Genomic DNA, 24480 nt, shown 5'->3' on the forward strand with positions numbered 1-24480 from the left:
GTCCACAGAACATAGGTTTCTTGTTCTCAGCCTCCTCGTTACTTGCTTCCCGTGGGGTGGGCGTAGGCCACTCTCCTTCCGGGAGCTTGAGGAATTCTGGTCCGTCACTGTAGATGTTGCGACGGGTTAGGTCATCCAGAGACATTCCCCGGGTGATGACGTCAGCTGGGTTGTGTTTGGTGTCCACATACCGCCAGCTCGCTGCTTCTGTTAACTCTTGAATCTCGGTGACTCTGACTCCCACGAAGACTTTGTATCTGCATGAATCAGACTTGATCCATGTGAGTACTGTCGTGGAATCTGACCACAAGATTGTTCCGTGCACCGGAATGGTGAGTTCACGTTGGATTAACGTGGCTAGATGCGCTCCTGCTAGGGCTGCGCAGAGCTCTAGACGTGGGATAGATTGTTGCTTACGTGGGGCTATTCTTGAGCGGGCCAGGATGAAAGCAGTGTGTATCTTTCCTCACTTCTCTTGGGCACGCAAGTAGGCCACCGATCCATAGGCTACTTCGGAGGCGTCGCTGAAGACGTGTAGATCAATCTCGCATGTCTCTGGCCTCACTGTGGATGGGAAGTAGCTGCGGCGTATATTGATGCCGGGGAGTGAGCGGAGTTCCGTCTCCCACTCTCTCCATGTTGAGGCAAGGTGTGCGGGTATTGGGTCGTCCCAGCCCTGGTCCTTGTCCCATAGTGCTCGTACAATCATCTTTGCCCTGGTGGTGTAAGGTAGAATACATCCCAATGGGTCATATTGTCTGGCGAGTGTTCTGTACACACTCCGTCTGGTGGTCGGTATCGCCGTCGACCGTCCCTGCTCTGGAGCCAAGGGTTTGTGTCTATAGTGGAGCGAGTCTGTTTTGAAGCGCCAGACTAGTCCTAGTGTCATTTCTTGGGCTTCTCCTGGGATGGTCGCCATCCAGGTCTCGCTGCTGGCAGCCTTGTCCGCGGGGGAGAGGCTGCGCAATACGTGCGGGTCACTGCTGGCCCACTGCCTGAGATCAAAGTCGCCTTTGATCAGGGAGGCGCGTAACTTGATTAGGAGAGCCTCGGCTTCTTCTTGAGTCGAAACGCTTTGTAAACAGTTGTCCACGTAGAAACTGTTCTTCACACTGTGTTGGACCTCTTCATCTGCTGTTGGGTCCTCTGCGACGTGTTTCTGTAGTGCAAATGTAGCACAGCACGGGCTGCATGTGGTTCCGAAGGGGAGTACTTCCCACTGGTAGATGGCTGGGTTCTCATCTCCGATCCTCTCTCTCCATAGGAACCGCAGCAGGGGCTTGTCCTCCTCTACTAGTCTCACCTGCAAGAACATCCCTTTGATATCCCCGCTGATAGCCACCTTGTCCTGGCGGAAGCGCAGTAGCACGCCTAGTAGGGAGGGGCCGAGTGTGGGGCCGGGCAAGAGCTCTTTATTCAGATTTTGGGATCCGATCTGGTAGCTGCAGTTAAACACAATGCGATCCTTGCCGTTGTGATGGACCTTGTGATGCGGCACGTACCATGATTCGGTCGTCTGATCGGCCTCTTTAATGTCAATCTTTGTTACGTGTCCCGCTGTGATTAGCTTCTCAATCTCAGCGCGGTACACACTCTCTTGAGCGGGGTCTTTGGCTAGGCGCCGCTCCGTGTTCAATAGATAGCGCTCCGTGGCGTCTTTCTTTGCGTGAAAGGTGGGCATTCCCTCTCGCCTCAGGAGTGGAGTTGCGTATCTCATCACTCCGCCGACTGTGACTCTCTTTGTCCCCTGCTCGAGTAGGTTGATGGCGTAAATGTCTTCTTTAGAATGAATATCTTTCTTTTCGTTCTTAAAGGGCATTGTCTCTAGTGTCCATAGCCTCTCGACATGCTGCAGGAGAGTGGTGTCTTCTTCTGTCGTTCTGGAGTGGAGGCAGCTAGTGGCTGCTGTTCGGTTGAGAGATTTAGCGAGGGGGCCTTGTAGGGTCCACCCTAGGCGGGTCTCGACTGCTGCAGGACAGCCTCGGGGTCCTGTATGGACCCGGTCAATCGGGACTATGAGTTCTGCATGGTCGGAGCCTATCAGCAGGGTCGGGGTAGCGCCGTCTATGAGCGGGATAGGTAATTGGCGCAGGTGCACATATTTATCCATCAACTTGGCGACAGGGTAGGTGTACTGCGATAGTCCTATTTCTTGGCTGGTGAAAGCATTTGTAATCTTGTACCGTCGCTCTGGCTGCCCGTTTGCTGCGATAGTGAAGGAGACATTCTCGCCCTTTATCGTCTTTAAATCTCTTCTTATTGTCCGAATCGTCATTTCGTTCTTGCTCCCCCGCAGTCCCAGCTGGGCCGCAGCGGACGCGAGCAGAAGGGTCTTCTCTGACCCGTCATCAAGGACGGCGTAAGTGTCCATGACTTTATCTTGGTAGCTCAATGTCACAGAGCACTTGGGCGCCGCTGCTGCTGGCGGGGTCAATGTACATGACACTTGCCTTGGTGCCGCGCGATGGTGCAGGTGGAGGCTGTCTTCTGTTACTGTCGTGTAGTATATCTAGATGGGCTCCATCGCACCGACTGCACCTTTTCTTTAGGCGGCATTCGGCTGCCATGTGTGGCCGCGCACATCGGTAACAGCGCCTGTTGGACTTTATCCATTGACTCACTTCTTCTGCATTCATCTTTGTGAATAGGTCACATTGTGACAGCCAGTGTTCTTTCTCACAGTAGGGACACGCTATCTTCCACTTCTCTTTTCTCGAGGGGGTGCTGTGACTCTTACTGCTCGGTACTGACTCTGATTGGTGCATGACAGTCACCGATCTTCTTCCATCATTTATTCTCCTGGGTCCCTCTCTGGAGCTTGGCGTGCTCCGCCCGAAGGTATCCAGTCGTAAGCTGCTGACTTCTCTCGCCAGGAAGTCGGCTAGATCAAGGAGGGATGGCTCGGGGCCGTTGGGATCCCGGTAGTCTCTCTGCCGCCTAAAACGCTCCTGTCTTGCGGGTGGCAGCTTCTCCAAAATCCTCTCGACGTTAGAGTTGGCGTATAGCTCATGCATGCCCTTTTCCCGTTGCGCTCCCAGCATCCCTACCAGGGACTGCACTTTGATTGACAGGTCGTCTAATGAGCGATTGTCTGTGGCTGGGGGTAGGCGATCAATATGCCTTATCTCTTGGATTACGTAATCCCATATACGTCCATATCTCTGGTCCAGCGCCGCTAGGGCCGCTGTGTATGGTGTCGAAGAGGTGGCATAGGCTAGCGCTATATTGTGCGCTCGCGGTACTTTCAGGTGCTTCAGTAATATTGCATACTTGTGGCGTTCATCAGCGACATCCACCATCATTGTCTCTAAGCACATCCGGAGCTCCGTGTACTGTGCTCGACTCTCATAGGCGAAGTCTGGAAATGACGGCGTGGCAATGTATGACGCCGTGGATGGCTGATACATCGGCGAGCGTTGGGGGAGAGACCTCCTGGGCGAGTCCCCTCTTGCGCCTCGCTGTGGGCTGGTACTGACAGGGTACCATGGCCCGCTGGTCCAGGTGCTATTCCTCGGGGCTGGTCGTGCGTCGTGCTCACCCGTGAATAGAGTCGGGGGTCTGTAGCGCAGCGCCGCGGGGGTACAGCCTGGACTGTACTGGACCTCCTGGTCCGGTGGAGTACTGTGCTGTCGTCGGGCTTGGTTCTCCTCCTCTCCCTCTTCTTCCTCTATCAGATCTTCCAGATCCTGTAATCGTTTATTTAGCTTCTCCGCAGTGTATGCCGCTCCTTCCTTGTAGCTGGGTCTCGCTTGGACCGGTCTGGGAAGGGGGTCTGCGGGGGGTCTAGGCTCGGTCTGTTGGTCAAGTTCAGGGTCGCTTGCTCGTTGAGGAGACGCTGCCCTTGACTGTTGTCTCGACGAGTTCCTTGAACCCCTGGCGGAGGGAGAGGGTGTTGCCTTGCGGATCAGCTGCTCCATTAGCTGCGCCTGTAACTTGTCGCGCTCGACTTCGCGCTTGGTGAGATCTGCTTCTCTTTGGGCACCGGCAGCGGCGCGCTGGGCGTCGGCCCGGTCTCTTGCCATATTCTCTTCTGTCTGAAGGCGTCTCATCTCCAGGCGTGTGCGCTCTTCCTCGCTCCGTTGTTGTGCCTGGAGACGGTCGCGTTCGCCCCCCTGAAGTCGATCGCGTTCGGTAGAGGCTGTCAGGCTGACGAGGAACGCCTGTTGTAGCATCCTCTCCGCTTCGCTGGGGGAGGGCGGTTGTGGAGGTGAGCCGCTCCTGCGTGAGCCGCTCCTGGGGGTACTCGTTGGGGAGTCCTGGAGCTCTATTTCCTCGGCGCTCTCCTCCTCTTCTTCCGTGCAGAGTTCTCTCTCTGTAGGGTTGTCTTCCTCCCGGGGCTGGTCGGGGACTACTTCTTGGATAGTGGCGGGGGGTAAAGGCATGTCCGCTCCCTCCTGGTCCCCACCGTGAGCTTGGTCAGTTACATTAGGACCTACTAGGGCCTCTGTGGTCGGGGAAACCTGGTCGTTAAGGTCAGACATAATTTTACTTTCTACTTTTACCGCGTTTACCGTTTGTCGAAGGCTAGGTAGTTGACTGACAGTGTAAGCCTCTAAGTACTGAGGTGTCTGTCGTCTGCGCCGCGGGCGTTCTAGGTTAGGAGGACCGTTTCGTGGAGTGTTCATCATAGGCCATTTCAATATTAATAACACTATATTAATATTACACTAGTTACCCTCCGGCTCGAAGGACCAATTGTAACTGAGGGGTACAATTCCCTGACTGTATTGTTAGATATGGTATTTAATACCACTACCTCTTGTACTTTAACTTCTGGCCATCCAGTACATGATATAAGTATGATGAACACTTTCCCACCTGATGAAACGAATCCACACAAATGTACAAATCGAATATTTAATATAGCAAAAGGTATATACAACGTTCACTTGTTTACACTTATGATTTGAAATATGCACTTGTATGGCAAATGAGTATTCGTAGGTAAATCAACATTGAATGTCCAATCTCTGGTTACGCAGGGAGTAAGTATACAACCTGGATATTTAGGAAACTATAGCGATGGTACTTAAATGATTATAGCTGGATACACTAAGGGGGGGGGGGGGTCCCGCTGGTTGTAAGACAGTAGGAGGGGGGGGTTAGAGAAGCCGCTGGCGGTATCCCATCTGGCCGACGGTTTCTTGGGAGAATTCAAAGTCTTGAACACGGTGCCCACAGAACCTCGGTCCGCAGACGAATACAGCTGGACCCTCTGGTGGACGGTAGCTGCCGGTCCACAACGGAGAGACGTGAGGCGACCTCACTGGTGTAGAGCGCCGTCTCACCTGGAGTCCTCTCCGGGGGGTAGTTCCAACACTCCGCAGTGTTGGCCGTTATCCATGGAATAATCAAAGCACCCAAAGCATAATCCAAGCCGTGGAAGGCTCGCCGTCGTCCGGGTAGAGTAATCCAATATACAGGTCCAGTCGCCCTGGCCCGGAGCTCCTCGGATGCAAGCACCACTAGGGGTCTGCCCAGCCTGGTTAAGCATCCAGATAACGTCAGGAACGATGGGGGTACTGATAACTTTAGAACTCTAACTGAACGATGCACCATACATAAATAGACTATTATTAGCTTAATAGAATACGTCCAACTCGACGGTATAGTGCCAAACTATGACTATTCAACTATTAATCCACCCGATATCTCAATGCCTATTCTGAGGCCAAGTAGGCCTTACTACACCACACGTGCGTCGTGGGTGAGGCTTCGCGTCTGTCACTCTGTTGGAGGGTAAAGAACTGGACTAAAAGAAAGGTTCTACTTTACTTGCGCCATATATATATGCGCTATGAACAAATAGTACCATTCGTATTTCGCCAGACGTATTCCTGCGCGGAACCGGGGCTTGCCACGACATGTTGGGCGGCACGATTGAACTTGAACCTAGGGGTATGGCAACCTGGCGCCAGGTTCTCGTCCAATGGTAGAATGAAACTATTATGGGCTGTTTAGTAGACTAAAGGGATATTCAGTGCATATTGTACAAGGAATATACAGGGGATATCAAACGATATACAAACACCATTTAAATATATATATATAAATAAATATATATATTCGGTTTAATCTGATCCTTCACAACATTAATGCTACACTGTTGATACGATACTGTGACTATAACATGCCTTAAAACACTCTGACTACGACGTCATCTTTGACAGGGGATGTTAGTCGACCCTACACCCGGGTACCAGTGCCAGCGAGGACTTCGTCAACATGGAGAACGGCGGCTGGGTGGCGTTGCGGACATATCCTCGTCACCGGCGCAGGAGATGCTGGGTTCAACTCGGTGTCCTGTTAACCAGTGTTGCTGTTCTCTCGGCCTGCGTTCTGGGTGAAGGTAGGAGTCCTCCGGACTTTAAACACTTCTTCTTTTCTTCCCTTCTAAATGTTTTGTAATAACGATGTTTCCAAAACATGTGTTGCTGCAATACATTGAGGATACGACTCGTGTTGTGTGTGAATTGTCTTGTCACTGGTATAGCTTCTCTCTGTAGTAAATCGGCGTTGTTTTTTACGTGTGTAAAAATGAACTGGTTTGGTTGTGATGAGAACATGTGTGTTCTTGTAACGTTGTACCGTGGGTGAACTCACAACTAAGAGGGTTAATTAAACCTGTAAAGCTATGCTTAGTGACATGTGATTGAGGAATGAATCTTTTTCTCAGCTTGTGATGACAATGAACAGTATGTTCACACATTAACAGAGGTGCCTGTTCGCCTTGGTCGTATCAAGGGTAAGATAGGAGGGGTGACCCCCCGGTTCCCTGGGGCTTCCCCCCCCTCCTCTCAGACATGTTTGGTTACAATATATTGTGTCACTGTGTTTGTGGGGATACGATGTAACCCTCAGCTTAATTGCTGGGGTTGTGCTTTCCGCTTGAGAAACTATTTTTTCCTAAAGAAAAGGTTGTTTGGTCACTTATCATGTGTGCTTAGCAAGGCCTGTGGCCAATACATAATCGAGGACTTCTGTCTTCTCTCGTTATGAAAAACGGCGTTCCTCTGTAGTAGGAGTGTACTGTGCCATTTTTTGTTGTGATGAAGGGTTGTGTGTGTCTTTGTGATCTACAACTGGGTTAGGTTTGGCCCACAGAAGCACATGTGTAAGTCTGGACTGGGGCTCTTAAAGGAGCCCTCTCTGTTCTGTGTTTTTCCTTAGTAAAACTCAGGTAGCAGGTTATCACATGAGCTATGTGAGGCTGTTCGATGCTTCATGTAGCAGGCTATGACTGAGTCATGCTCTACTTGTCATTACATCGTATCATGGGTGAGGGGTCGTAAAGGGGTGAACTGGTAATAATTTCCTCCCCTTTTCTGATTGGTCAGGGGTTAAAACCTCCTGTTCTTCAAGGTTTCTGTCACGTTGCTGTTCGGCACGTTACAGGGTAAGAGGGGGGGGGGGGGGTTTCCTGGTCCCATGCCCTGGAAGATTGGGCGTGTGCACCGCGGAAATTCCCCCGCCATAAAGTACGTCACTGAGCGCGTCTCTAGTGGTAAGACTTCCGTGGGTTGTTCAGGTCCATGTTATGGATCTGTTTCAGGGAGTTGTCAGAGCTCCTCCTCACGAAGCTCCTCCTCAGAGAGAAGTGCCTTCTGTGAGTTCGGACTCTCCTTCCCAGTGAGGGAGCCTCCTCAGAGTTCAGAGCCTCCTCCTCAGATTGTCAAGGTGAGTAGAACTTCAAAAAAGGAGTTCTGCTCTATTGTGTGTGTATTCGATTCAATTCGATTATGGAGTGTGTATTGGTTCAGTGCCTCCTCCTCGGAGAGCCCTAACCCAAGTGTTACATAGCTCAATGTTGCAATATATTCTTTTCAATCTATACAGCTCGCGTGGGAAGTCTCTCTGGGGATTTCCGTCTCCTCCCTGTGGCGAGGGTGGCGGGATGTAAAAATGTTAAAAAAAATTTACCCTCAGCTGCGTCACGTGGGATTCATGTCAGTTTGTGTTTCTTTCTTTTTTAAATAAAAAGAGGAAGGAACATGAAGCACGACGGCTCCGTGTCGTTCTCCCAGGCGACTTGGAGGAACAATGTCTGGTGTCTTGCTAGACTATCCATTGATGTGTTTGGGTCTCGACGCGTACATAGTGCTGGCTCGGGGTGTTTCTGTTAAGAATCACGCAGGGGGCTAAGTGCGCCTTGGTTGCTCGTTATTAAAACAGCGTTTTTATAGGGCAACTGGGATGGAGTTTTGTCTCTGGTTTACTAGGTTGTCTCAATGAATTCTCATTCATATCTGGGGGATGTTAACGGAATAGATCAGAACATAGGTAGAGGGGTCTCATGCCCTTGGGGTGGGCCACTGAGCGCGGTACAAATGGGACCGTCTGGGTGGCGCCCTCTTTTCATGTTTTAGATCGACACGCATACCTACCCCCTCTTCTGGAGTGGGCATGTCGGCGTGGTTAGGGCACGGGACTGGTTCTGGTCGCGCTGGTCCAGGTCAGTTAACCCGTTGTCCACCGGGGATGCAGATCTGCTGTTCTGGTACCCTGAGGGACTTGTGCTTTTTTCGGGGGGAAAAATGCCGGGTCGGCCCGGGTGTCACAGGGTTAGGCGTTATGGAGACCCTTTGTTGGGTACATGTTGTACTCTGCACTATCGTAATGGCTTACGGCCATACCAACCTGAACACGTCCGATCTCGGAAGCTAAGCAGGTTCGGTCCTGGTTAGTACTTGGATGGGAGACCGCCTGGGAATACCAAGTGCAGTAGGCTTAGGGCTGGTTCTCCATTCTTTTCGCTCCTCTCTCATGCGTGGCGAAGAGGGGGCTGTTGGGGTGGTCTTTTGGACCTCCTCTGGTAACCCTGTGTGCTTCCCGAGCCGCCGGGCCCGGTCCGAAGTAATGTTTCGTCGACCCGTAGGCCTGGAATAACCCTTTTTTGAAAACTGAAACACTTGTACTGCGGTATAGCCAGTGTATACCCGCAGGTGTGTTTTTTGGAGTTTTTTCTTGAGGGGTTATAGGAACAACCACCGCATGTGGTACCAAGAGGGTGGTTGATTCCCTGGTGTGTTGGAGCAGAGTCAACTCCCGGGTTACCCGGTTGAGTGTGCCCCTGCACGTTCATGACGTCTGCCAATCGTGTCAGCCTTCTCTGCCTCGACCCCTCTGGGTCGGGGTTTTTTGGTGGAGGCTTTGTCATGGTGCGCAACAATGCCAGCGTACGCCCCTTCCGCCGGGGTGCTGTTTTCAGTTGACCCCTTTGGCGCCTGTCTCGCCCGCAGTGCTCCAGGCTCAGGTCTACAGCCTGTTGCCTGGTTTCCCCGGTGCGCTGCCTGCTTCCGTTGGTTAACCTTGAGTGCTTACGGCCATGCTGATTGCCTGTGTTGCAGGGTCAATGTGCCAGGCGGCGTACTAATGGGGGGAAAGGGCCCGCTCTTGGAGGGGCCCTGTCCGAATACGCTGGCGATGTGGGGGGCGGTGTCACTAAGTGACCGCCTGGTGGGGTCTTGATGCCTGGCGTCATTGACCTCTCCGGGCCCCCCTTTTTCCGGGGGATCCAGTCCCTTCAGTGGGTCTGGGTCTTCCTTCGCGCTCCGCTGCTACGGCCTTGCCACGGGGTTGAGTTTGCTCTTGACCCCGTGATTTTGGGGGCAGTAACAAGGTTTGTTCCTTCCGTTCATTCCCTGGTGGCATGCGGGTTGTGCGTGTGCGTAGTCGTGGGGTCAAGCCACGGTCTGCTCACCCTGTGCGTTGAGTTGCTCGAGTTCCTCTTTGCACGGTCGGATCCGTCTCCCTCCCGTCCTCCAATAGGGAGGGTATCCCTCCATTAGGGAGGGTCGGGGGGGCTCGGTCCTCCCCGGTTCTGATGGTTGTGGGGGGCTTCAGTGGGGTACATTTGTCGAGCTTCTAGCTCCCGCTCAGCTCCTGCTATGCATTATGATGCTGAGCGGAAGCTAGCATGAAACAGAACGTAAGGTTATGTATATAACCAAGTTCTGTGAATGCTAGTGACGCTCAGCATCTAGGCGCCACTGCGGCCCTTGATCTTTCATTGTGGTGAAATTTGTTGGGAAGGAGATGAGTGTGTGGCCCCACCCCTGCTTATGTAGGCAGCAGATGGGGGTGTGGTCAGACGGATGTTGGTATGTAAAGGTACATTTTGAAATCTATTCAGTGCATATCCACTGAAGCGAGATATATGCATTATGATGCTGAGCGTCACTAGCATTCACAGAACTTGGTTATATACATAACCTTACGTTATATATGGAGTTATACGGTTTGTCATCTGAGGAAATACTGTGACAGGACAGGAACATAAACGGTTAATTTGTCTATCCTCAAACATGTAACAGTTGTCCCCCACTACTTACTCTGGGCAGTTGGACCAGCACTTCCCCTGGTGGAGAAAGAGTTTATAGTTGCCCGTGGAGCAGCTGATGCATCGATCACTGGTCTCCATGCAGGCCTCACAGTTGGGGGAGCAGCTGTCACACAGCTGGGTGTCAGGGTTGGCGTAGGACCCGAGGGGGCAGTGCTCCACGCATGAACCCTCCTGGTCCAGGAAGTACCCTGTGCCGTGTATTATGCACACAAGCATGCAAATGTAACAGAATCAAATATACAGCAGTGATATGTGTAACTGGGTGTAATATCCCTTTAATTATAATCACACAACATTTTCCTTTATCGTAGTTGTATTACCTGACGTTTAGTTTTACAGCTGCCTTATGGGCCCCTTTCTATTGGCTTTTGTTCTGTGATTTAACTCCTTCTGTACTGTCCCCCATACGAAATAAACTATAAAAGAAGGAAGGGTCATCGCGTCAGAATATACCAGCTTTCTTTTTTTTTATCCACTTTTTTCTCCAATTTTCTATATTTTCCTCCCATCCCAATTTCGTATCATCCAATTCAACCCTCCCCTGTCACGAACGCTGTTTCTTGCCTCCCACAAGCCGGCTGCAATGTGGACTAAGTCATACATAGCACAAGTCCCCTCCGGTACTTGAGGTAACAGCAGTCGCATCTTTTCACCTGCGCAGCTCGATCTCTCAGTGGCGAGGAGTAACGCGTGGGAGGCTCACGCTGCCCCCGACACTTCCTGATTCTACTGCGCAGGCGCACCAACCGACCTGTAGGAGTCGCTGTCCACAACGCCCGATCCCCACCCATCAGTTTCCCACCCCCTAATACGGCCAATGTGTATTAGTATGAACGACCAGCTAAACTGAAAGCAATGTGGAGCGCTGGGCAAGCCCAGCGTCTCCGCATTCGTGGTGAGCGCCTTGCCCACTACGCCACGTAGCCGCTCAGAATATACCAGCTTTCTATGCTCTGCTTGGTGCCCGACTTTGGTGCCAGTTCTATTGAAGCCTGTATTCAAAAGTAAGCTATCTGACGAAATATACATTGACCAATATATCAAGCGTTAGCTAGTTAACAATGCAACAAATTGCAGATTATTCTGACATCCAAGGTAATAACCTGTTTAAATGATGAGGAGATGACTGATCTTATTCAACTCAATGTCGGCCGAACTGAACGTTTCCACACTTGGCACCAACGTGATTTGATGACCCTTCCTTCTTTTATAGTTTCCTTGGTTCTGAGGTGATGACCTTTCCTTCTTTTATAGTTTCCTTGGTTCTGAGGTGATGACCTTTCCTTCTTTTATAGTTTCCTTGGTTCCAAGGTGATGACCCTTCCTTCTTTTATAGTTTCCTTGGTTCTGAGGCGATGACCCTTCCTTCTTTTACAGTTTCCTTGTCTCCACCTTTCCTCTTCCCCTTTGTTGTGATTCTCTGGGGAAGAGGTGTGTGCATGTATTTCCCTCCATTTGGTGATCTAATCATTAAACATTTCATAGTTGACCATTCTTTAAAATACTTATTTTGACTATATATTGTTTAACACTTTGAGAGCCATCCGTGTTTTCCTTTTTACCCCCTTGAATGCCCACATCCACTCCAATGTTAACGTTAATATCGCCTAATCTATGTTTTAATGTGTCTAATCTGCCCGTCGCTTATCAAAGACTCATTTTCCAGTCAGTTTTTATCGCTTCATTTCCGTTTGATAGCATTTTGAAAATCACTTGTTTTCACGGAAAAACAACACATTCTATTCTAGAACGTTGTAATTTTTCGGCCTATTTATGAATAGTTTTCAAATAAACGCTAGATGATCGATAGTATATGTGTACGCATGCACGCTCGTGCCACCAGTTGAAAATCGATTCTCCTATTTCCTGACCGCGAGCAGAGTCAAACAGCCTATCACCATAATCACATAAAAGCTTATATATCCGTGAAAACGGGTCTGATTATCCTAATACTGATAACATAGATTCCTTACCTGAGATCAGATGGTATCCAAATGGATTATTCCAATTCCTGATCGCCATTCGAAAAAATCGCTCATTTGATTGATCCATCGTGTATACAGTAAAACACATATTCCCCGCGGCTCCGAGGCTCCAGAGTGAAGCTGGTAGACCCCGGTTACATGAGTGAGAAGTAAAATGTGGAGTGCAGGTTTTTTTTTCCCATTCATTTTCATTGAGTCTAATCCAAAAGGGTGATTTACCATCTGGGAGACGATAGGGGGCGCTTTTTTCACATCTGAGCCTGGGGTGACTGGATCTCCAACGGTAGACTCGCTTGATTCAATATGATTTCAGATCGTTAATAAAAAATAAAAATAAATAATCTCGGGTGTGGCATGCAAAGTGTTAATGGAACCGTTGTGTAAATAGCAATGCATACATTGCAGTGTTTTGGTGCTACAGAGAACATGATCTTTTGATAGCTATGCCAGTATGCATCTGATCTTGGTGTAATCATACTAATACCCCTCCCCCTCTATCTGCTTTGTATAGGAGTGGAGAAATGTTTTATGGGCACTTTCTAAGGAAGCTGTTTCCTTTTTATTTCTCTTCAAGAATGTCTTTCATTTCTTTGTTTTTGTGATAAAGTTGTATGTACGTAATGTACAAACTAAAATGGTGTTCGTTCCACTTTGTTGTTGTATTATGCTGTATAAAACAACATAATCTCCCCTCTCTCTCTTTTGTCTTGATTTGAGTCTAAAGAGATTAAGGGGGTTCAATAAAAAAGGTTCTGTGTGGCGGCTAGGTGGTGTAGTGGGCAAGGCACTCGCCACCAGTGTGGAGACGCTAGGATTCGCGTGTTCGGATCCAGCTCTCCACATTGTTTTCAGTTTAGCTGGTCGTCCGCAGTAATACACATTGGCCGTATTACGGGGAGGGAAAACTGAAGGGTGGGGATCGAACGTTGTGAACAAGCGACTCCTACAAGTCGGTTGGTGCGCCTGCGCAGTAGAATCAGGAAGTGTCGGGGGCAGCGTGAGCCTCCCACGCGTTACTCCTCGACACTGAGAGATTGAGCTGCGCAGGTGAAAAGATGCGACTGCTGTTACCTCAAGTACCGGAGGGGACTCGTGCTATGTATGACTTAGTCCACATTGCAGCCGGCTTGTGGGAGGCAAGAAACAGCGTTCGTGACAGGGGAGGGTTGAATTGGATGATACGAAATTGGGATGGGAGAAAATATAGAAAAAATGGGAGAAAAAGTGGATAAAAAAAAAAAAAAGGTTCTGTGTGTGTGTGTATGTATGTAGGTGTGTGTATATTTATATTTATTATTATTACACCTATTTCTTTTTATTATTATTCTATTTTTTACATTATGATTTTCATTGATACTCCTTCCTACCGCATACAGTAAATGTATTACTTTGCGCAGCTGCTGAGCTGTTTAGCAGTTGCTTGTGTTTTCACCCCACCGGTGACCGCCGGTTTGTTGAGACTCTTTGAGCTTTCTTTTGATCCCTTTAAAAACAGAATGTGAACTTAAAATCATTAGTAATTGCAAATAAATAATCATCTGTTTTAACCCTCAGAATCTGCGGCAGTTCGTTATTACAAGGAAGCACACCTGTTACCCATCTCAATAAATAATGTGTACCTGTGATACAGGAGGAGCAGTCCAGTGCTTCTGGGCCAAAGCAGGTCTTACAGGACACATCACACGAGTAGCATCCACCACCTTTTCCTTAAAAAAATAAAAAATACAAGTTAAAGGAACATAACAACGGGGCGGTCAGGTGGCGTAGCGGAGATTGCGCTCGTCACCAACGCAGGAGATGCTGGGTTCGAGCCCAGCTCTCGGCGTTGCTACCAGCTTGGCTGGTCGTTCATACTAATACAATTGGCAGTATTAGGGGGTGGGAAGCTGGTGGGTGGGAATCTGGCGTTGTGGACAGCGACACCTACAGGTCAGGTCTCGGCGCTTGCTCAGCGGGGGCAGGACTTGGTGGAGATAGCGTGCCCTCCCACGCGTTACACTTCACCAATGAGAGTCCTCGCTGCCAAGTGAAAATACGTCACTGGCAGTCGCCGCATGTATCGGAGGAAGTGTGCGGTCGGCTTCGGGACGCCCTTGTACCGACTCGTAGGAGAACATGCATACAGCAGCCAGGTAGGGGAGGGGGGGGGGAATTGGCACGACGACTAAATTGGGACGGGGAGAAAAACTGAAAATTGGAGAAAGAGAAATAATAATAAAAAAAAAGGAACATAACAACATTACTATCCTAGCTGTTGGCCAAAAACATCTCTCCCGATGTTTTAAGCTAGGCTAGTGGTCTGTATCCGCTTCCATTCATTTGTGCTAAGCTAGGCTTGCTTGCAGCTGGATAGCTTAGAATGCACAGAGAGGAAATTGGTATCAATCTTCTTGTCTGACTCTGCAGAAGATGGTAAGCGCATTTCCCATAATGTTGGCGTGTTCCTTTAAAGACACAGTACAATGCTGTTTTAAGGTGAGACAGTACCCCCTAATAGGCAGATACAATGTTTGAATAGATATCACTATGAAACTTTCCCAGTTTGTTATGTACATATAAACTAAGAAAAAATATATTGCAAGTTTTCTGAATTGTATGTTTATATATGTAACGGATGGTACTGCGAAGCGCAGTCACGATGGACTTCAGATGTTGTGAAGTGACTGGGGCGAGTAGCGGTACTATGGGTTAAACTCACTCTCACCCCAGACACATAGACACATTGCAAATCAGTGAATTCACCTTCAACTTCAACTTCAAATTACTTTATTTTCCTTTCGGAACTTCATTTGTGCAGTGGTTAAAATACAAGCATACAGTCACAATACATAGACACTCACCACTATAAAAAACCACCAGCTTCGTTAAAACTACAGTAGAAAGACCACTATATAAAAAACACCAACTACATTAAATATGCACAGCGGGGAAGGGAGAGTCTTCACCAATGAGAGTCCGCGCTGGCAGGTGAAAAGAAGTGGCTGGCTGACTCCATGTGTATCGGAGGGGACATGTGATAGTATCTATCAACCCTCCCTAGACCGACCAGTGGGGGGCACATGCAAGCAACGACCAGGAAGGGGAGGAGGGGATTGGCATAACGACTAAATTGGGATGGGAGAAAAATACAGAAAAACAGGAGGAGAAAAAGTGGATTAAAAAAATAAATAAAAAGTAGTACAGGTGATATATGTCCATCAGGTGGAAGGAAGGGGGAGTCTATTAAGTAGTCCAAAATCCTTGGGGGGGAGGGGGGAGGGGTGTGGGCAGTCCGGCCTCCACCAGACCTAGGTGTTCAGCAGTCTGATGGAGGTTGGCACGAAGCTACCTAAGCCCCTTTTGTTTAATGATGAAGCTCTGTATCGACGGCCTGAGGGCATTAGTTTGTAATGGGTGTGAAGGGTGTGTGCGTTGTCCTCAACTATTTGGGAGGCCTTTTTAATTGTCCGTTTCTTGTGGATGCTGCTGAGTGGCTCCTGGTCCTTCCCAATGATCTTGCCGCTGATCTTAACGACCCTGTCGAGAGGTTTCCGGTTGATGGCACGCATCACTCCAAACCATGATGTAATGTTAAAGGACATTATCGATTCCACAAAGGAGTTGTAGAAAGCCTGCAGGATTGATGGTCGGACCTGAAGCTTCCTCATCTTCCTGAGGAAAAACAGTCGCTGTTGGCACTTAGAGTGCATGTTATCTGTGTTGGTCTTGATGAGGTGAGCTTATGGTCGATGGTGGTGCCAAGATATTTGTACTCCTCAACGCGCTCTATTTTCTGGCCATTTATCTCCAGAGCCGGGGGAGTTGTGGGGTCACGCCTGAAGTCCACCAGCAGTTCCTTCGTTTTGCTGGGGTTTAGGTCCAGGAAGTTGTTCTTACACCACTCTGTGAACCTGTTCATTTCTCCAATGATGCAGTCATTGGAGTTGGTGGTGTCAACGATGACTGTGTCATCAGAGTATTTGATGAAGAGCATCTCAGGGTCTGAGCTGCTACAGTCGTCGGTGTACAGAGTGAACAGGACTGGTGAGATGACAGATCCCTATGGTGCCCCGGTGGATACAGTTCTGTTGGAGCTGTAGTTCCCGTTGAATCTAACGGTCTGGTGTCTATTTGTGAGGAAGGAGAGAATGAGCAGTATGAGGTGGGGGTTGACATTCATCCGGAGGAGTTTCTGTCCCATCAGATGAGCTTGCATGGTGTTGAATGGACTTGAGAAGTCCACAAATACCATCCTGACAAAGGACTTGGGCTTCTCCAGCTGTGTGTAGGTGTGATGCAGCAGGGTTATCATTGCATCATCCACTCCTCTCTGTTGCTTGTATGCAAACTGGGGTGGGTCTGTGTACCCACTAACCTCCCTCTTGGTATAGTGGTCTGTGCTGTCGACCCATGGCCATGTTTTCTTCTGTCTGACCCACTGTACAACTGTACAAGCAAAACTGTACATTGGAATATTGACAACCATACTAGGTAATTTACTGTACATTGGAGGGGGTTGTGTTAGGACATTTACAGGGGCCAGTTTCGAATTGCAGTCTCCCGTAGGTGTTCTTTGAGAGTGGTTTTGAAAGTGGGTAGTGATTCACATTCCTTTACAGCTTTGGGTAGGGCGTTCCACATTGATGTGGCATAATTGCGAAACGTGTTTAGTCCCTTGTTTGAGCCGAATCTGGGTTTAACATGATTTGTGGAGCTCCCTCTGGTGTTGTGAGCGTGGTATTGACTGACCTTTGGGAAGTATTTTGACATGTACATGGGTACCTTGGTCGTGTAGTGTATCTTGTAGACCAGGCCCATTGCAAGTTGCTGTACTCTGTCGTCTACTCTAAGCCATCCTAGGTTGTCAAAGTGGGCAGGGGTGAGGTGGGTTCTAGGAGTAAGGTCAAGCAGTAGTCTGACCAGTTAGTTTTGAGATGTTTGTAATTTTGTTTTTATCGCCTTTGAGGTGCTTTGGTACCATGAGGTGCAAGCATAGTCGTAGTACCCTTGAATGAGTGCTCCTGCCAGCGTCTTCAGGGTATTCTTGTTTACCAGAGAGGAGATCATCCGGTACAAGAATCGAGTTCGTTGGTTGACTATTTTTATTACATTGGATGCCATTGGAACCCAGGTAGGTAATTTCATCTTTCCTTGTGACAATATTGTCACCCACTGTCAGGGCCGCCTCATGGGGTGTGCGAGCAGTGCGGTCGCACAGGGCCTCGCGGGAAGGGGGGCCTCGCAATTTTATTTTTTTTTATTTTTCTTAATTTATTATTTTTTTAATTATTTTTTTTTATTTTATTTTTTTTTTTTCGAGGCCCCCCTTCCCGCGAGGCCCTTTTTCATCACAGACCTAAAATCTAGTTTAGCTTATATGCTTATATATTTCACATTAGACACGTTTGTAGAATGTGTGTGACTTGTTCCTGGCTCTGCGGCTCTGCAGCAGACATACTCACTATTGGAGCTCTGGGGCTCTGCAGCAGACATACTATTGGTTTCAACGAAGGGAGGGGTTACATCATGTGTACGCGGGCGTGCGTCAGCTGCGTTTGACTATTTCGCGCGTGCAGCTTTGGAGGTTATGCTTAGTTAGGCTAGCCATGTCGGCTTATCTAAAGGCAGGGACAGCTAGTTAGCTTTAGCTACGTTATAATATCGAGTGCTAACGTGTGGTTCAGTCGGGATAGCCATGATGATGTCGGCTAGTAGCTAGCTTAGCTAAAGGCTAACTAGCGTTAGCTAACCTAGAGAGAGCGCGTGCAGCATTGTTATGCCAAGATGAAGAGGACGGTCATTCGGCAAATGAACTTCGTCAACTCCACGCGGTTGTCTCCATCCTCTTGGACGTTTGGTGAGTTTTTAATGAACTCTATTCTATTCCCGCCGTGGATATATCTCTCTCTCTCGGGAGCCAAACGGGCCGGCTAGCTGTTGTAGCTAATGTTATATTGAGCCAAAGCGGGCCGGCTAGCTAACGTTATATTGAGCCAAACGGGCCGGCTAGCTGTTGTAGTAGCTAACGGTGTGTGGCCTGGTGTCAGTACCTGGCTACTCTATTTGCAGTTAGCCTATTTAGCTGATGTCGGCCATTGGCTCCTTGCTACTTTGTTTTCTCTGGTATAGACCCTCTTCTCTTTGGATTTAAGTGTTGATCTTTGTCCTTTTGGATCTATGTATATTCATGTTGCCTTTGTGAAGTTATCTTTTCCTTCTGTTTTGTTCTTCCATTAAAAGTTGAATATCCTTTAGGGGCTCATCTTTGCTTATCTCTCTCATACATGCTCTCTCTCTAACACACACACACACACACATGCTCTCTCTCTCTAACACACAAACACACATGCTCTCTCTCTCTCTCTCTCTCTGTGAGGTTTGGTTCTTTCCCCACCACGGGCTTCTTAAAGTACTGTGATGATTGGTCTGCTCCCCACTAACTCGCTCTGTTCCTTTAAGGGATTTCGGTTAATTAATTGCATTCTCCTCTTCACACGCTTCTTCCTGTAGATGCCGTTTGATTGGTGCTCCCCCAACCACACGCTTGTCAATCTCATCCCGCAGCTGTCACAGCTTGTCATTAAGCATTCCTTTTGCTTATATATACCCTGATTCCCCATTAAGTGTTGTTGGATCGTTTTGATATATTCTCTGCATTTGCCGTTCCTTCCGTTGCCTGCTGTTCCCTGTGCTTTGCCTCCCAGGACTCTCAAGAAGTATTCCGCTTGGACAACCCGTTCCCCGTAATGACGCGCTCGCCCTGTTTGATCTGCTCTCTTTACGCACAGCGCCTGGGTGAGTTTTGCAAGACAGTCTTTTGACCCTATCATTTTTCGTGTGTGTAAACACTGAAGAGATCCTGCTTTTTGTTCAGTCTGTCTCTCACCCTGTGCCTGTTTTTTGGATTGTTCATTGGGATTTATTATTGTTTGAACTTTGCTCACTGTGTGTATTCACACCGAAGATATTATCACTTGGATTATTATTGGGACATCGCTCACTGTGTGTATTCGCACCGAAGATTCTATCACTTGGATTGTTGTTGGGACATTGCTCACAGTGTGTATTTACACCGAAGATTCAGTCACTTGGATTATCTGTTTGGGACAAGTCACTTCACCTGTCACCTGTCTGTTCCCAACTGTACTCTGAGCTAACCCGCTCTCTCTCTCTCCCTGTCCCGCTACCACCTCGGAGTACTGCCGAGAGGATTCTGCAGAGCGGCTCTGACGTCACTGTCAGATTCCTCAGACGAACCTCCCCGGGAGAAGCTGCAGAGCAGCAACATTCCTCAAATGCTTGTATCCCAGTCTTTGTCTGTTTTCAACCAAGTTCTTGCTGCTATTCTGTAAAATAAAACAAGCCCTAGTTTTTGGCTAACTCTGAAACTACTCTCTCTGTGTCGTTAGCGTTTGGGGTCGGTGTCAAACCATAACATTACGATCCAACCCATATGACGACCCCAGCCGACACAGAGAGAGTCAGAACAGCACTAGCTGGTCAGATCGAGTTGACCAAGGATCACAGTCACCAACTAGAGAGGGCTGCGGCTGCGGTACATGAACTCAGGGAACAGGTCCAGCCTATTCAAGGGTCCCTGGCCGCTCTGGCAGGACAACAGTCAAGTATACTCCTTCATCTTCACACGCTGAACGACACCGTTAACGCTTTGCTTGTACCCCCACTTCCTTCAGGAACATTGGCAGGAGCATTCCCCGCAGCCCTAGCAGGCCCCGCGCTTCCCGATCCCGCACCTCGGGAACCCCGCCTCTCCGTCCCACGGCTGTTCGACGGCAACCCCGAGGAGTGTGCCACATTCATCATGCAATGTGAGTTGGTTTTTCGTCATCAACCCAGTCGTTTCACTTCAGAAGGAGCCCGAGTGGCCTATATGACAAACTTGCTCTCAGGCCGGGCAGCCCAGTGGGTCACTTCCTCCTGGGCAATGGATGCAGACTTTTGTTTCTCCTATCCAGACTTCGTGGCTGAGCTCCGCAGGGTGTTCCACCATCCAGCCCGTGGTCTGGACCCTGGAGCCCGGTTGGGTACCTTCCGGCAGGGGAGCGGCGGGGTAACAGACTACGTCCTGGAGTTTCGACTGGCAGCGGTGGAGAACGGTTGGAACGACCCAGCACTTCGTCTAACCTTCATGAGGGGGCTCAGTGACGCAGTCAGGGACCAGCTCGCGACCCGGGAGGAGCCTGACTCCCTCGAGGACCTGTTCAGCCTCACCATTCGCATCGACGGACGCCTCCAGGAGAGAAGGCGTGAGAGGACCCGACAGGTCCCTCCTGAGGGACTCCGGACCCCCCGTACTCATGACGTTACTGCTGGTCGCCCTGCCCTCAACACGACTGGTGGTAGCTTACCCTCCCGTTCGGTTCGCGAGGAGGAACCCATGCAGCTGGGACGCTCTCATCTGAGCCAGGCTGAACGTGAGGCGAGGTTCAGGTCCGGTCTCTGCCTCTACTGCGGTCGGGAGGGACACCGAATCGCCAACTGCCCCACCCGGCCAAAAGATCAGGCTCGCCGAGACCCCGGGAAGTCCTGGTGAGCCGTTTTTCTCATTCCCAGAGCCGTGCACCACCTGGCCATCTGATGAGCGTCACCCTGGCCTGGGCGGACCAACGGGCCACGGTGGAGGCACTCATCGACTCTGGGGCAGACGAGAGTTTCCTCGACTTCGAGTTTGCTACCCGGGCCAACATTCCACTTGAGGACCTAGTGAGGCCTTTGGAGATCTTTGCATTGGACCAACACCGCCTGGCCGACATCTCTCAACGCACCTGCCCTGTCGTGCTGACCATCGCTGGAAACCACGTTGAGAGAATCCAGTTCCTTATCACCCATTCTCCTCTTGTCCCTGTGGTCCTGGGCAGGCCCTGGCTCGCGCTGCACGAGCCCCACATCGCCTGGTCCTCCGGTACCATCAAGGGGTGGAGCTCCTCCTGTCGTGCCCGGTGTCTTCAGGTGCCGTCCAGCCCCCTCACCGGGTCCCAGTCCCCGTCTCCGGCCTCCCTCGCCGGTGCTCTGTCCCCGTGCCCGGCCTCCGCTGTCGGGCCCCAGTCCCCGTCTCCGGCCTCCCTCGCCGGTTCTCTGTCCCTGTGCCCGGCCTCCGCTGTCGGGCCCCAGTCCCCGTGCCCGGCCTCCGCTGTCGGGCCCCAGTCCCCGTGCCCGGCCTCCGCTGTCGGGTCCCAGTCCCCGTCTCCGGCCTCCCTCGCCGGTCCTCTGTCCACGTCTCCGGTCCCCCTCTCCGGGCCTCTGTCTTTGTCCCCCTCTCCAGTGCCCCTGATCGCCGGCTTCCTTCGGTCCCGTCCGGGCAGGCCGGGGCCGAGTGGGTCGCCGGGTGGCTCCCGTGGAGGGGGGAGTACTGTGAGGTTTGGTTCTTTCCCCACCACGGGCTTCTTAAAGTACTGTGATGATTGGTCCGCTCCCCACTAACTCGCTCTGTTCCTTTAAGGGATTTCGGTTAATTAATTGCATTCTCCTCTTCACACGCTTCTTCCTGTAGATGCCGTTTGATTGGTGCTCCCCCAACCACACGCTTGTCAATCTCATCCCGCAGCTGTCACAGCTTGTCATTAAGCATTCCTTTTGCTTATATATACCCTGATTCCCCATTAAGTGTTGTTGGATCGTTTTGATATATTCTCTGCATTTGCCGTTCCTTCCGTTGCCTGCTGTTCCCTGTGCTTTGCCTCCCAGGACTCTCAAGAAGTATTCCGCTTGGACAACCCGTTCCCCGTAACGACGCGCTCGCCCTGTTTGATCTGCTCTCTTTACGCACAGCGCCTGGGTGAGTTTTGCAAGACAGTCTTTTGACCCTATCATTTTTCGTGTGTGTAAACACTGAAGAGATCCTGCTTTTTGTTCAGTCTGTCTCTCACCCTGTGCCTGTTTTTTGGATTGTTCATTGGGATTTATTATTGTTTGAACTTTGCTCACTGTGTGTATTCACACCGAAGATATTATCACTTGGATTATTATTGGGACATCGCTCACTGTGTGTATTCGCACCGAAGATTCTATCACTTGGATTGTTGTTGGGACATTGCTCACAGTGTGTATTTACACCGAAGAGGGGGGGCTCACGTTTAAATCTTGCACAGGGCCTCGCATTTCTCCCAGGTGGCCCTGCCCACTGTAACTGAGAAGCCGTCGGTCTTGCTGAGTTTGTTATTTGAACCGAAGAGAATGGACTCTGTTTTGCCCATGTGTAATGATAGTTTGTTATCAGCGAGCCATATGCAGATTCTGCCTAGTTCCGAGCTGAGGGTTTTTTCAACCTGTAACTTGTTCTTGTCAGAGACAAGCAGGGCTGAGTCGTCCGCAAACAGGAACAAGTTGCAGTCACAAGCTGACGACATGTAATTTGCATAAATTAGGAACAGTAGCGGTCCTAGTATGCTTCCTTGTGGAACACCACAGTTCACTGGAAGGGGGGGGGGGGGATAGGGTACCGTTTACCTCCACCATCTGTTCCCTCCCCTCAAGGTAGGATTGCATACAGCTCACTGATAGACTATCAAAACCAATTGCTTTTAGCTTGTCAATCAGAATGGAGTGATTGACAGTGTCAAAGGCCTTTTGTAGGTCCAGCATGGCCAATGCCGCAGTATTTGCCCACATCCACCTCTTGTTTGATGTGGTCGTTCAAATAGAGAAGGCATGTGTCAGTGGAGTGGGATGTTCTGAAGCCAGATTGGAATTCGTAGATTAGATTTTTTTCCGCTAGGTACTTTTCGTCCTGTTCGTAGACTATTTTTTCCATGACTTTCGAGATGGAGGTAAGAATAGAAACAGGGCGGTAGTTGCCTGGGTCTAATTTGCTGCCCTTTTTGTGCAGAGGGGTCACCCTCGCAATTTTGAAGTCCTTGGGGACGTGTCCCTGTTTTATGGAGAGGTTTATGACAACGACGAGAAGGCCTACCGGGAGGACGTTGATGTACTGGCACGCTGGTGTCAGGACAACAGCCTGCTCCTGAACATTGGTAAAACCAAGGAGCTGGTCGTGGATTTTAGGAGAACACAGCAGGGGACACACACACCACTGTGGATAAACGGGGCTACCGTGGACAGGGTGAGCAGCTTTAAGTACCTGGGGGTCCACATCTCAGAGGATCTGACATGGACAACACACATAGACTCAGTCGTAAAAAAGGCGAAGCAGCGCCTCTACCACCTGAGACAGTTAAGGAAGTTCTATCGGGGAATATACTCCAGTCCTTCTACTCCGGAGCTGTAGAGAGCATCTTGACTGGAAACATCACTGCCTGGTATGGAAACAGCAAGGCACAGGACAAGAAGGCCCTACGAAGAGTGGTGCGCTCAGCTGAGCGTACTACGGGTATTGCACTACCACCCCTGCAGGACTTATATAACAAGAGGTGCAAATCCAGAGCCTGCAGAATAATGAAAGACCCTCACCACCCCAACAACAGCCTGTTCAAGCTGCTGCGGTCAGGCAAACGCCTGCGCACACCAGCAACTAGGACAGAGAGACTTCGGCTCAGCTTCTTCCCATAGGCCATCAGTCTTGAACACTGAACTCTCCACACACAAGCACACATGAGCACACACACAACACACATGCTGCACACGCTCACACCAAACGGTCACTTTACAAAATGAAAAGGTCACTTTACTTTATAAATATTTTTAATACAAATAAAAAATAAAGAATGGGAGTGGTTATTGTATAGCAATAGATGGATATAGCAAGATAGCATAAGGATATATAGTATAACTGTATATTGTATAGTATAGTATTGTATAGTAGTGTACATAAGACCCAGTGCCTCATCTGTAGCTTAACACTGTATTGCACTATCGCAGGACCTTAGCATGTCTTTTACCATGCATTTTAAACTTTATGTACATTATACCTGTTATGTCTTATTCTTATTACTTGTATTATTGCACAATCGCTGCGGGCATGACCACCCACATTTCACTGTATGCCCTGTATGCCGTGACAAATAAAACTCTTGACTTGACTTGACTATATCAACAAGCCCTTCTGAAATAAAAAGCATAATATGGATGGGAAGAAATGTGAAAATTTTGGTGTGTGTAGGTACTAGGGAAATGGAGTTCTGTGTCTTTGTGTGTAAGTAAAATGCATAAAAACTAGTAACAGAAAACTACCTCAAAGTTCTGTATTGTAATTGTGAT

The 24480-nt window shown here is 49.5% G+C and overlaps 2 protein-coding genes across 2 annotated transcripts in view; both read right to left on the bottom strand.

Annotated features, from left to right (window-relative positions):
• The window catches only part of LOC311244960 (uncharacterized protein), a 30713-nt gene extending 20271 nt beyond the window's left edge, over positions 1 to 10442 (bottom strand). The window contains exon 1 of the mRNA XM_084334674.1: positions 10332 to 10442. Within this exon, the coding sequence (XP_084190800.1) occupies positions 10332 to 10420 (89 nt within the window). The 5' untranslated portion in view covers positions 10421 to 10442. The remainder of the gene's footprint in view (positions 1 to 10331) is intronic.
• Positions 10443 to 10470: 28 nt separating this feature from the next.
• Positions 10471 to 24480, bottom strand: part of LOC311244757 (proprotein convertase subtilisin/kexin type 5-like) — a 34454-nt gene continuing 20444 nt past the window's right edge. The window contains exons 7-8 of the mRNA XM_084334436.1: positions 13947 to 14033; positions 10471 to 10530 (exon numbers count right to left, since the gene is read on the bottom strand). Of these exons, the coding sequence (XP_084190562.1) occupies positions 14006 to 14033 (28 nt within the window). The 3' untranslated portion in view covers positions 10471 to 10530; positions 13947 to 14005. The remainder of the gene's footprint in view (positions 10531 to 13946; positions 14034 to 24480) is intronic.

Source organism: Notolepis coatsorum, assembly GCF_963971535.1.
Source record: "Notolepis coatsorum genome assembly, chromosome: 18".
NCBI lineage: Eukaryota > Metazoa > Chordata > Actinopteri > Aulopiformes > Paralepididae > Notolepis > Notolepis coatsorum.